At 40.1% G+C, this 12448-nt stretch overlaps 1 protein-coding gene across 1 annotated transcript; it reads right to left on the bottom strand.

The window, feature by feature from the left end:
• Positions 1-750: 750 nt before the first annotated feature.
• Positions 751-12183, bottom strand: LOC134349944 (neuromedin-S-like). The gene is made up of 8 exons (XM_063054896.1): positions 11971-12183; positions 7219-7274; positions 7053-7103; positions 1608-1667; positions 1440-1469; positions 1305-1352; positions 903-977; positions 751-813 (listed from the first exon to the last, which is right to left on the bottom strand). Exons 1-8 carry the CDS (start codon positions 12032-12034, stop codon positions 751-753), a joined length of 447 nt encoding a protein of 148 aa, XP_062910966.1. The 5' UTR covers positions 12035-12183.
• Between the last annotated feature and the right edge of the window lie 265 nt (positions 12184-12448).

The following is a 12448-nucleotide window of genomic DNA, read 5'->3' as shown; positions in this document are numbered from 1 at the left end:
GACTCACTTCAAATACTAGTATTGGAATCCCAGGCATCTTTATAGTTATGGAAACATATATTGTGTTATAGCACAGAATCAGGCCCTTTGCTCACCAATTTACACCAACCATCAGGTGTCTATACTAATCTTACTCTCAGCCATTTTATTCTCCCCATATTTGCAATTTTTCAACCAAGTGAAAGAAATAAAAGGGGCTGTAATGACAAATACCAATATTGAATTATTTATGTTCCTTTTGTGAGAAAACAATCTGCAACTGCCAAGGCTAGGAAAAAATATGAAGAAATTATTTACACCCCCATTAACAGAACAGACCAATAAAGACCAAACATGTATACATGCATGATAACATTACTGTTCTGAATCTCTTTTGGATACCAAGTTTTACTGTGGGTTTGTTTTGCAGTGCCTTTTCTCATTTAATATTTGATTTCATAGGCTTTCTCTTGTTAGTAATTTAAAATCAAATTGAGGCACTCAATGATTTAGAAACAGCTTGTTCCCCTCTGCCATCAGATTTCTGAATGGTCCACGAATGACACCATCTTTTTCTATCTGTTTGCACTATCTATTTAATTCTGTGATTTATAGTGATTTTATGTCCTTACACTGTACTCCTTCCTCAAAAGAACAAAATTCATGTCATTTTAGTCACTAATAACAAATCTGATTCCAATTTTGTCCTTTCTCAGTTTCAGCAACATTGACTATTATGTTCATATTCTATCATCAAATTAGACCTTGTTCTCATTCATAATTAATGCAACATAGCTTTGCAGCAACATCAAGCATTATGTTGTTATTAAGAAGCTGCAACAAAGAATATTGCAGATTTGAACAAATAAGATCAAGGCACATTCACAATTTAGTTAAAAAAAAGGTAAGGAAAAGATGCATACTGAATAAAGAGTTCCGTCCATTCTTCTTTCAGAAAGTTTTGGAGCAAGATGCAGTAAGGGGTGCACAGCAGATATCTACAATAAAAAGAAGCATTAGTTGGTAGATATTAACAGACTAACACTTGCAGGAAGTGTAAGTACCTGCAGCAGTTTGGTCAAACAACGTTTTGAACACAATCATCCTAATAATAGACTTTATTATGCATTTTATTGAAATCTAACTACTATTTAACTCTAATCTTCAATCCTATTTAAATATTTTAAATTCAGAATATTGGGAATATGGGTATTTTCTTAAATTTTTAAACTATTGAAAATACAAGAAAACTGATACTGGAATAGTACTCATAATAAAAGCTGCTTAAAATCTGACATGGTTTCATCTTAACTGAAAATACTTACTGTATTCTTCAGATTTGGTGTTTGTGTTTTAGAGTAATGAAATAAAAACTGCAGAGAAAAACAAGATCTTAATAATATTCAATGAAACGAACAAATTTTGCAATTTTAATCTTTAAGACAGTATATAGTACTTACTCTTTTATACATAGCTTCATTATCATCACTCTAGAAGGCAAAACAATGCAAAGTTAACAAAGTGAAAGTAACAGTAACTTTTGTGTTTTATTATTAAGGAAGCAAAATATGCAAAATAAAGTAAAATCTGAATGAAATAACTTAAAAGGATTAATGTCAAGTACTTGCCTCAGTTCTTGGCATATTTTGTAGGATGGCATTGCAAATGTCCATAACAAATTTAGTCATCTGAAACAGAAGGGAACATTTCTAATTAATATAAATATTAACATTACAGGTAATCTATTGTTCCAGTGGTACCTTGGTTTTATGGTCTCTCATTTACTTTTACCAGAAATGCTCCATTACAAGTGCATCCATCAGTTACATTTAAAACTGGAGAATGTAAATCAGCATCGATTTCAGAAGAAAGCAGAACAATTAAACATTCTTTCCTTTTCCTTCCATCTCAACATGCACTTTCTTGCTAATTCAAACTGTTATGTTTGATAGCTTATAAATAGTATCCTTCAGTGGTGCATGATCAATAAGAGGTGTTGTTGGAGAATCCAGCAACATCATCAGAATAAAGGAAAAGCTTTCTTTGCCTTGTCCAAACAATACACATTTAGCTTCAGCTTCAGATGGCGCTGATTAGCAAAATGTTATGAATTTTTGAAAACAGCCACTTTTGAGTAAAATTAATGCCAATTTCAAGAAGTTACTTCCTATTTAAAAATAGTGATGAAATTGTACCAATACATTCATTTTTCTCAGAACACTTCCAGTCAGGATAAAGAGACTTAGATTCAATTTCGCAAACACGAGGAAATCAGCAGATGCTGGAATTTCAAGCAACACACATAAAAGTTGCTGGTGAACGCAACAGGCCAGGCAGCATCTCTAGGAAGAGCTACAGTCGACGTTTCGGGCCAAGACCCTTCGTTAGGACTAACTGAAAGAAGAGCTAGTAAGAGATTTGAAAGTGGGAGATTAAGTGATATGAGAAGACAGTGGGGGGAGGGATGGAGCCAAGAGCTGGACAGGTGATTGGCAAAAGGGATATGAGAGGATCATGGGACAGGAGGCCTAGGGAGAAAGAAAAGGGAGAGGGGGGAAGCCCGGAGGATGGGCAAGGGGTATATTCAGAGGGACAGAGGGAGAAAAAGGAGAGTGAGAGAAAGAATGTGTGTATAAATGTAAGTAACAGATGGGGTTCGAGGGGAAGGTGGGGCATTAGCGGAAGTTAGAGAAGTCAATGTTCATGCCATCAGGTTGGAGGCTACCCAGACGGAATATAAGGTGTTGTTCCTCCAGCCTGAGTGTGGCTTCATCTTTACAGTAGAGGAGGCCGTGGATAGACATGTCAGACTGGGAATGGGACGTGGAATTAAAATATCTGGCCCCTGGGAGATCCTGCTTTCTCTGGCGGACAGAGCGTAGATGTTCAGCAAAGTGGTCTCCCAGTCTGCGTCGGGTCTCGCCAATATATAAAAGGCCGCATCGGGAGCACCGGACGCAGTGTATCACCCCAACCGACTCACAGGTGAAGTGTCACCTCACCTGGAAGGACTGTCTGGGGCCCTGAATGGTAGTAAGGGAGGAAGTGTAAGGGCATGTATAGCACTTGTTCCGCTTACAAGGATAAGTGCCAGGAGGGAGATCGGTGGGGAGGGATTGTGGCGGGGGACGAATGGACAAGGGAGTCATGTAGGGAGCAATCCCTGCAGAAAACAGAGGGGGGGGAGGAAAAGATGTGCTTAGTGGTGGGATCCCGTTGGAGGTGGCGGAAGTTACGGAGAATAATATGCTGGACCCGGAGGCTGGTGGGGTGGTAGGTGAGACCAGGGGAACCCTATTCCTAGTGGGGTGGTGGGAGGATGGAGTGAGAGCAGATGTGCGTGAAATGGGGGAGATGCATTTGACAGCAGAGCTGATGGTGGAGGAAGGGAAGCCCCTTTCTTTAAAAAAGGAGGACATCTCCTTTGTCCTGGAATGAAAAGCCTCATCCTGAGAGTAGATGCGGCAGAGACAGAGGAATTGCGAGAAGGGGATGGCATTTTTGCAAGAGACAGGGTGAGAAGAGGAATAGTCCAGATAGCTGTGAGGGTCAGTAGGCTTATAGTAGACATCAGTAGGTAAGCTGTCTCCAGAGATAGAGACAGAAAGATCTAGAAAGGGGAGGGAGGTATCGGAAATGGACCAGGTAAACTTGAAGGCAGGGTGAAAGTTGGAGGCAAAGTTAACGAAGTCAACGAGCTCAGCATGCGTGCAGGAAGCAGCGCCAATGCAGTCGTCGATGTAGGGAAGGAAAAATGTGGGACAGATACCAGAATAAGTTTGGAACAATTTAGATTCAATACGCCCAGTTAGATTAAAACCTAGGTCAGTTGTAAAAGGATTTAAAAAAAAGTCAATCTAGAAAGAGTTGCCATGTTGAAATGATAATAACTAATGCCTCCTGAAATCTTTTATACACACTTTCAGGGGCCTTGAACATACCATCCAGGAAGTAAATACTTATGCCATTTAAAGCAATAATGAATAATCAATAACGTATAAACTCTTTTCGGACTTCCAGCTGGATACAGATTAAAATTGATACCTGTTCCCGGCTGGAAGACCGAGAATAGTTTATTCATCATATATGCTACAAAAGAACTAAACCCTTTTCTATAATGATGATATTTGGCAAGGTGAAACATTAAAAGCTGATCGGATTCTGACCTCATCACAGCTAACTCAAAAGTGACTCAATGCAATGAATTATCATATCTTGATACCTAATTCAGACTCAATACATAGTCAGTCTTGTTGCAAATAGATCAAGTAGCCGGGCCCTATGTTCAAAATGCACTAATGGACCAGAATACGTTGAAACAAAGGGTCTTCCCAAACAGTCCAGGTTATGAATTGGAGGGTGGGATAGAAGAGAGGGCTGAGGCCAAAGGTTCTGGAAAAAAATCTGCAGAGGAAATGAGCTCAGTGACTGCAGGAGAGATAAAAGCCTAATGTTTTGTGATAGGGTCATGGTCCAGAAGGAGGGGACATAGAGATGGTAATCAGTCTATGCAAATAGAGGTCAGTTTTCCAAACAACAACTGCATCAGTCTTTTGTGGATTATATGATAATGTTGGCGATGGTCCTTAATGAATAGAATGCTGCAAGCTCATTGGTTTTGGGAAGGTGGAGGGTTTGATGTGGTTTAGTGTCACATCTGATTGTGAATTGTGGTGAGCAATTAAAATTTAACGGGAGCAAGCAGGTTCAAAAACATCTCCATTTCTAAAATAGGAGAACCAACAAATCTGTGCCAAAGTCAAGGCATTTTCAAATCGTCTCCAACTGGAAACATCAAGTGGATGATCCAATTTGGCTTCTTCTTGTGGTTCCTATCATCACAGGAGGTGGTTTTAAGACAATTTAATTCACTCTGCATGATATCAAGAAATAGATGAAAGGACTAGCAAAGGCTATGAAATCACTTAATATCCCAGATGTGGTGGTGAAGACTTGTGCTTCTGCCGTTTATGAGATGGTTCCAGTACAGTTTTAACATTGATGTCTACCCAGCAATGTGAAAAATTGTCTAGATGTGGCCAGTTTACAATGAGTACAACAAATCCAGTGAGATTAATCACCACCTAATCAGACAAATGTGGAATATGTCAAGATAATTGCCAATAACCTTAAATTTCCCAGACCATTTATTACTAAACCTCATTACAGCCTTGATCCAGGCATGAACCAAAGCTGAACTCCAGAGGTGAGGACATAATGGGATCAAGTCAGAACTTGACTAAATGTTAGCCAACCTGGAGAAAGCTGAAGTCAATAGGCATCAAAGGAAAAGCACTCCAGTGGCTGGTGTCATACCCCATACAGTTTTAATCAACCGAGGTCAATCGGGAAATTGCTACAAGTGATCCTCAAGGCAGTGTCTGGGCTCCAAAGATTCTAAACCACTTCTTCAACGTCCTTTTCTTCTATTATACAGTCAGAAGTGGAGATATTTTACATTGCATAATATTCAGTTTTCTTAATTTACATATCCTCAGATATGAATTAGTCTATACCCACATGCAGTAAGAGCTAGAGAATGATCAATCGTGGCAAGTAACATTTGTGTAACGCTAGAGTCAGTCAGTGAAGTGCTCCAACAGGAAAATCTGAACCCCCGAGCCCTTGACATTACCATCGCAAAGCTCCCCACCATCCTGGAGACTCATCATTGACCAGAAACCCAATCCGACCTGTCAGGTAAAGTCTCTGGCCATGAGAGAAACCAACATTACACTACACCACTCACCTCCTAACTTCTTATAAAGCATTTGTTAGGATAGAATGTCTCCACTTAACTGGATAAATACTGTACAGTCCTAACAACTTACAAGAAAAGATTTCATTTAGATTAAAGCAGTATGCCTGATGGGCACTTCATTAGCTACACTAAATATTCATTTCTTCCATCAATACCTCCATCCGAATCACAGGTCAACAACTTTATATTCCTCGGTGTTATCATTTCAGAGGATCTGTCCTAGGTCTGGCAATGAAAGTGTCATTACGCAGAAAACACTTCAACACCTCTACCTTTTTAGAAATTTGCAAACATTCATCAAGTCATCCAAAACATTGACAAACTTCTATAGATGTGTGGTGCAGAGTATATTGACTGGTTGCATCATGGCCTGGTATGGAAATACCAATATCCTTGTACAGAAAAACCTACAAAAATAGTGGCCCAGTCAATCATGGTAAAAGCCCATGTAACATTACCAACCAGCTCACGGGAATCCGACTCATAATTGCTCAAAGTGGAGAAGCTGTATTCTGGATGGCATTGCAAACCTCAAGTCCTTCTTTGGGAGCAGACAGAAGCTCAGTACTAATAGTGGAAAGAACGCGCCACTGCTCAACCACCCGCACATCCACTCTGTCAAGTAATCCTTCCCCACAATGGAAATACCTGTGGGACCTAAAATGGCTTCATCAGAAACTTCCATCCCTCCCACCATCCAGGCCATGCTCTCTTCTCATTGCTGCCATCACGAAGTAGGTACAGGAGCCTCAGAGTCCACACTGCCATGTTCAGGAACGGTTATTATCCCTCAACCATCAGGATCTTGAACCAGAGGGGATAACTTCACTCAACACATTACTGAATTGTTCCCACAACCCATGGGCTCACTTTCAAGGAATCTTCATTTCATGTTCTCGGTATTTATTGCTTACTTATTCATTATTAGTATTATTTTCATTTGTATTTGCACAGTTTGCTGCCTTTTGCACACTGGTTGTTTGTCCGTCCGATTGGGTATGATCTTTCATTCATTCTATTGTATTTCTTGGAGTTACTGTGTATGCCTGCAAGAAAATAAATCTCATGGCTGTATATGGTGACATATGTACTTTGATAATAAATTTACTTTGAACTTTGACCTCAGAACTCGCGTGGAAGCAGATTATCCATGACCCAAGGGTTTGCGTAAGAGAAAGAGATTAATGATTAGAAACAAAATGTCCTTATTGTATTGCAATTTCTAAGAAGAATAATTCACCATCAAATATTTCATTGATTAAAAAATTCTCATCTTTGTTTTCATAGATAAATTTAGGATTGTTATTTTTACCTGAGGCTGTATTTGAAGCGCTCTCAAGTGAGTGAAGCACAAAGCCAAATTCTGTAAAGGAGAAATCAAAATCACAAGTACATTTAAATTACATTGTGCAGCCCTGGAAAATGTAATTTATGGGTGAAGTTAGGCACAAAATATTAATTAAAGTCATTTGTAATACCTCTGCCCTGTTATTGTCCCATTCTTCAGAGTAATCTTGGAAGTGATGTGGTGAGCCTGTCAACAGCAAGAAATAAGTGTGACTGAAGCAAATGATCAAGGAATGTGCATTAACTCTAAATATAACAATACTGGCTAACATGGAAAGTGGATGTGGTTGAAAATATCATTAAAAGAAAATAATAGAAGTGAAATAAATCTCATAAATAACCAGAAGCTTTCAATTGAATCTGTTATAAACTTTGACAGTTCCCTGATGGATGATCCTAAGAGCTATGGTGGATAATCTGATGAGGAAATGGGATTACATTTTGGAGTGAGACTAATAGGTTTTGGATATGAAGCACATCCCAAGGTATGGGGATCAGGTGGCAAATTGGATTTTAGATACGGGAACAGCCATGATTCGCTTAAATTGAAATAGAGAATATGGAAATAAACAGCAGGTCAGGCAGCACCTGCTAGAAGAGAAATAGTGTTAATATTTCTGTTTGAAGAGCTTTCTTCAAAGCTGGGAAAGAAAGCAAAGATTGATTTAAATTGCAGGTGAGATGGCAGGGGAATGGATGGGGCCTTGATGTCTCTATTCCAGTTTTAGATAATGGTTAAAAAGAATAATTAAAAATTATCTGCATGGCTATCTTGTGTGCCCGTCCCTGATGGCTACAATTTGGAAGGCCGCCATGCTTCTATTAGGGACATTTTGTGTGTTGGGTAATTTGAAACTGCTTTCTCGTCTTCAGGAAACTCACTGTCACAGATGTCAAAAAGAACCCGAAATAGAGATGGAGAACTATGAACATGCTTAGAATGACCAATCAGAGAACAAATTTAAAAGACTCATGAAACCTTCTGGTGGTTTAATATCCTATCTGAAAGCTGTTGCCGTATAACAACAGGTGTATGAACCCACAACTTTCCCCACTCAAGTAGTATGAGTGTTACCAAATAAGCTGAAGCTAATGCTCACAGCGATTATTATAATATTTAAGTAACGATGCTACAATTGTAGGAAAAAGGTAATTGATTGACTGCAAAACCTAAGATGACGTGAAAGTATGATAGTAATATGTGCTAGATTGGTACAAGATACTGGATACGCTGGACTGACTGCAGCAATTTAACATCAGTGTGTCAGTTATGTTTGTGGCATTGGTCTCTACTACAGAATGACTGTAATAGACACCACTATGCTGAAAGGTAACAGCTGGGGCATCTCACATCAATCCATACATTACGTGACACTTTAAAACTTATCGCAAATATACTGTCATAGTTCACAGGCTTTGTTAAGCATCTTACGTCTCCTGATTTACAAATCTTTTTCAGTAGCTTGGACCTTTAAAGTCTTTAACCGCAGCAGCAATCCCTTTTTCCAAACTCCTGAGCTATTGTGCCCTTAAGCAACCATTTGTAGATACCTTTTCTAATCTAGTGGAGACACAAGAGACTGCAGATACTGGGATCTGGAGAGAAAAATAGACTGCTGGAGGAACTAGAGAGGGTCAGGCAGTAGCTGTCGTGGGAAATGGATTATCTAGCCGCTAGTGTACACAGTGTCCCTGTATCTAAACTTCTATTTGCATAGATTACATTTGTGACAGTGCATTGTTAGGGCATTTCCCTAATCTTATTCCACTCTCACTGCAGTTTCAAGAGTTTTATTGTCTAAGTAAAAGGAAGAAAATTTAGCTAGTGATATGAAGAAACAGATAATAAAAGAACAGCAACACACATCAAATTTGCTGGTGAACGCAGCAGGCCAGGCAGCATCTCTAGGAAGAGGTGCAGTCGACATTTCGGGCCGAGACCTTTTGTCAGAACTAACTGAAAGAAGAGCTAGTAAGAGATTTGAAAGTGGGAGGGGGAGGGGGAGATCCAAAATGATAGGAGAAGATAGGAGGGGGAGGGATGGAGCGAAGAGCTGGACAGGTGATTGGCAAAAGGGATATGAGAGGATCATGGGACAGGAGGCCCAGGGAGAAAGAAAAGGGTGGAAAAACCCAGAGGATGGGCAAGGGGTATAGTGAGAGGGACAGAGGGAGAAAAAGGAGAGAGAGGAAAAGAATGTGTGTATATAAATAAATAACGGTTGGGGTACGAGGGGGAGGTGGAGCATTAGCAGAAGTTCGAGAAGTCAATATTCACGCCATCAGGTTGGAGGCTACCTAGACGGAATATAAGGTGTTGTTCCTCCAACCTGAGTGTGGCTTCATCTTTACAGTAGGGGAGGCCGTGGATAGACATATCAGAATGGGAATGGGACGTGGAATTAAAATGCGTGGCCACTGGGAGATCCTGCTTTCTCTGGTGGACAGACCATAGGTGTTCAGCGAAATGATCTCCCAGTCTGTGTCGGGTCTCGCCAATATATAGAAGGCCACATCGGGAGCACCGAACGCAGTATATCACCCCAGCCGACTCACAGGTGAAGTGTCGCCTCACCTGGAAGGACTGTCTGGGGCCCTGAATGGTGGTAACGGAGGAAGTGTAAGGGCATGTGTAGCACTTGTTCCGCTTACAAGGATAAGTGCCAGGAGGGAGATCGGTGGGGAGGGATCGGGGGGGGGGGAACGAATGGACAAGGGAGTCACATAGGGAGCGATCCTTGCGGAAAATGGGGGGGGGAGGGAAAGATGTGCTTAGTGGTGGGATCCCGTTGGAGGTGGTGGAAGTTATGGAGAATAATATGTTGGACCCAGAGGCTGGTGGGGTGGTAGGTGAGGACAAGGGGAACCCTATTCCTAGTGGGATGGCAGGAGGATGGAGTGAGAGAATAAAAGAACACACGTGTTGAGAAAGAAATCAGAATACACAGACTCGTATGTTTGAACAACCCATTGCGACACCGTCTCCATCACTGTAAGTCCCCAAAGTTCCAGTGCTGTACCTGCCTGTGATTGTGAGCTGGGTTACTTGGAGGGAGGAGGGTATGTATGGTTTTTAATTCCTTTTGTTCAGCTGGTTTGTTGTCTTAAAATAAAATCTAAAGAAAAGAGAATTTTCAGAATGGGAAGTGAGGTAGAATGAGAAAATGGTGATGAGTTGCTGAGATTGCAGGAGATTGAGAGTGAATGAAGGAGATGGTCTTAGAGTTGTGATTAATGGAGGTGTTTTTCAAACAGTGGCCATCAGATTACTGAAGAACCGCTGGCAATGCATCCATGAACCAAAAAAATTGATCTATAAAGTTCATGTATACTATATGACATCAAACAGGATCAGTTACACTAGTAATGCAAACTCAGAAAAGGCAGCACAAATAATAATTTCAGTACAAAAGCAATCCTAATTTGCTTCCAACAGGAGATACACATCCCAAAAGCTTCATCAACAGATTCCCATAATATTCTTAGTAGAAAAGTGAAAGCAAAAAGCAGAGAATATATTTAAAATCACTTACAAGTTTCTAATAGAATTGAGGAAAATAATTGTCCACTTATACCTTCTTGTGCTGCAATAATTTCACCCAGAATAGCTCATAAAAACCTACTTTGTTTTATTTAAATCTATTGAGTGGCATAATGATTGAGAAACTCTTAAAGGCATGGTCCCTCCACTGCAGTAATGACTCATTTTTAATTTCCTTGTGTGTACGCAAGAAGGTACCACGTATCTTTGGTGACCAATGTTTCATCTTACCTGTCCCACGATTGGTGTTTAGGTAATCTAAATAATTGGTAGGAGGTTGAAATCTGAGAGAGCATTATAGCCAATACTATGTATGGGGGATTATTATGTATTAACTGCAAAACAGTTATAATACGGAATTTATGACCGTAGTTTTTGACAAATATCTTGGGATCTATACATCTTTACACAAATAATAAGAGAGAAATAAAGGGACGTGGAGGACGATGGAATTACGGAGGGAGCTGCCAGAAGCGTGAGAGAGGCAGGTACAATTATAATCTTCAAGGGCATTTGGACAGGTACATGGAAAAGCAAGGTAAAGGGAAATGGGACAATCGCTGCCAAATGAGATTAGTGTTGATAGGCATGTTGGTTGTAGAGACGAGTTATTTATCTATGAATCTACAAACTATTGCATTCTCCCGGCGTTCTCTCTCCGAAACTAGATGGGTCAGATCTATACAGGACATATTATATTCCCCAAACCTTATTCCTTTAAACTCTGGTGCGTTTGATTTGGTGGCAAAAGCTTGCATGTTTTTCCTTTCCAATCCATAATGAAACTGAGCGCATTCCCCTTAAGTGTAATATCCATTATTATCGCCTCACGGTGAATATTCGGATCAAAATAATTTTCCAAGCTAACGTCGCATAAAAATCTAACTATAGCTGCAAGTTTTAATGGCAAACATCTCTAACACGATACAATGAAGTCAATAAGATCAGTTGCCTGCTTGGCCCCATCTTCCCTGGGGCTGAGAATAACATAATGTGTCAAAATCTTACTTTAACCACCGACCCCAATACAGTCACTGATAGAGATCGTCCTCGGCAACCATACTTCCACAGAGCAACGGCGTTATCTGAAGTAATCAACCTCAGAAAGTTGTACATCAAAACTTCAACCTAACACAAAAGTCTGGATGGTGAAAATGTGATTTGACAGTTTATTCTGGTAAATTAAACTGTTGTACAGTCAGGATAGGCATTGTTCTTCGTGAAGTAAATGTACCACTTTTGCGTAACATCTGCATTTTAAGCTCAGTTTGGAAAACCTAAAAAAAATGTAATGTTTTACTGTACATCCTTAAACTTAAAAGTAACTTGAAAAGCGACGCACCTGAGCTGAAAGTACTCAAACAGCAGACGACCAGGATAATCTGCATTTGAGAACTGCTCTTCATTTCGACGATTTTTCCTGATGGTCTCAGGTTATTGCCTTGTCGGAGCGTTAGTTCAGCATGGTTTTACTCGCAGTAGTGTTGTGATTACTGAAAACTCTGTGACGAGATGTGAATTTATAGTATTTCACTTCCTGCACCGAGGCGTCTAATCAACGCCCAGCGGGCATCCCAATTGCCGCATAAATGTCACACTGCTTTCTTATTTATAAAGCAATATCCCAGCTGATCCCCGGCACGCTTCGAGCAGTCGTAGCTTTAAAAAAATTAATGAAATTAGGAATAAAATCTGTCTTTTTACTACGCAGAGGGGAGTTTAATCAAATGTCACCCAAGATTCCTCTATTCTGAGTCAGAAGCTTGTTGCATTATGATGTGTCTTACTACAGTCCTCCTTTTTATCAGTGTAAATCAGTG

This window comes from Mobula hypostoma, chromosome 7 (assembly GCF_963921235.1).
Source record: "Mobula hypostoma chromosome 7, sMobHyp1.1, whole genome shotgun sequence".
Lineage (NCBI taxonomy): Eukaryota > Metazoa > Chordata > Chondrichthyes > Myliobatiformes > Myliobatidae > Mobula > Mobula hypostoma.
Note: the sequence above shows the minus strand (reverse complement) of the source record. Positions and strands in the feature narration are given on the sequence as shown.